The 913-nt window shown below is 47.5% G+C and overlaps 1 protein-coding gene across 1 annotated transcript in view; it reads right to left on the bottom strand.

Moving 5' to 3' along the window:
* Window positions 1-107: 107 nt before the first annotated feature.
* LOC106536806 (histone deacetylase 6) overlaps window positions 108-913 on the bottom strand; it is a gene marked incomplete at both ends in the record, with an annotated part of 8,467 nt that continues 7,661 nt past the window's right edge. The window contains 2 exon segments of the mRNA XM_014034133.1: window positions 108-212; window positions 767-864. Of these exon segments, the coding sequence (XP_013889587.1) occupies window positions 108-212; window positions 767-864 (203 nt within the window).

The raw sequence follows: 913 nt of genomic DNA, 5'->3' as shown, positions 1-913 counted from the left end.
CACAGGAAGTGAGTGTCACACACCTGTCCACAGGAAGTGAGTGTCACACACCTGTCCACAGGAAGTGAGTGTCACACACCTGTCCACAGGAAGTGAGTGTCACACACCTGTCCAAAGCGTGCTGACTGAGGGCGTATCGCGCTGCTATGGCCACGCTGTTGAAGATGCAGAAGCCGTTGGGCTGGTCGGTCTGGGCGTGATGACCTGGAGGTCTGAAACAGATCCGTCACAAAGTAAATTTATAAATCATTTGATTAGCTCGTGTAACAAACAGGTTGTGTAGGAGGCTGCAGGTTTGTGTGAACAGAGCAGAAACACACACACTCTGATTGACGATTAAAATGTTGTGTATGAACAACACAGGACAACTGTCTGCAGCAGGTCCAATCAGAACCAACAATAAAATCTGTTTGGTACATTTAGTCCGTTCCCATGGAAACTGTATCCAAAACATACCCAGCATCCTTGGCTTCTGACGGACAGCTCAGGGTTTGTCTCAGGCTACAATAAAATGAAACAATACTTCTGAGATAAGCTCCGCCCTCTTTTACTTGTCATGGTTTGCTGGTTATGTTAGGGTGGGGGCTTGTAGGAACAGGAAGTGATATTAGGTTCTGTAGTCAACACAGCTTGTTCTCTAAAATGGTTCTACTAGAATTGAGTGAGCCGGTCTTACTGAGGTGGCTCACAGAACTGATTGAAGAACCTGAGTTGGATCAGAACCTGCAGACCTATCCAGAACCAGAACAGCAGAGTCTGGTTGTACCTGATGACAGCAAAACCATTCCTGAGTTCAGAGGTCATGACCTGGTCCACCAGCTGGAGAACTGAACCAACGGCTGTGACACACACCTGGAAGGTCTCCTGAAAACACACACACACACACACACACACACACACACACACACACACA

Source organism: Austrofundulus limnaeus, unplaced genomic scaffold, assembly GCF_001266775.1.
Source record: "Austrofundulus limnaeus strain Quisiro unplaced genomic scaffold, Austrofundulus_limnaeus-1.0 Scaffold1981, whole genome shotgun sequence".
Taxonomy (NCBI): domain Eukaryota; kingdom Metazoa; phylum Chordata; class Actinopteri; order Cyprinodontiformes; family Rivulidae; genus Austrofundulus; species Austrofundulus limnaeus.
Note: the sequence above shows the minus strand (reverse complement) of the source record. Positions and strands in the feature narration are given on the sequence as shown.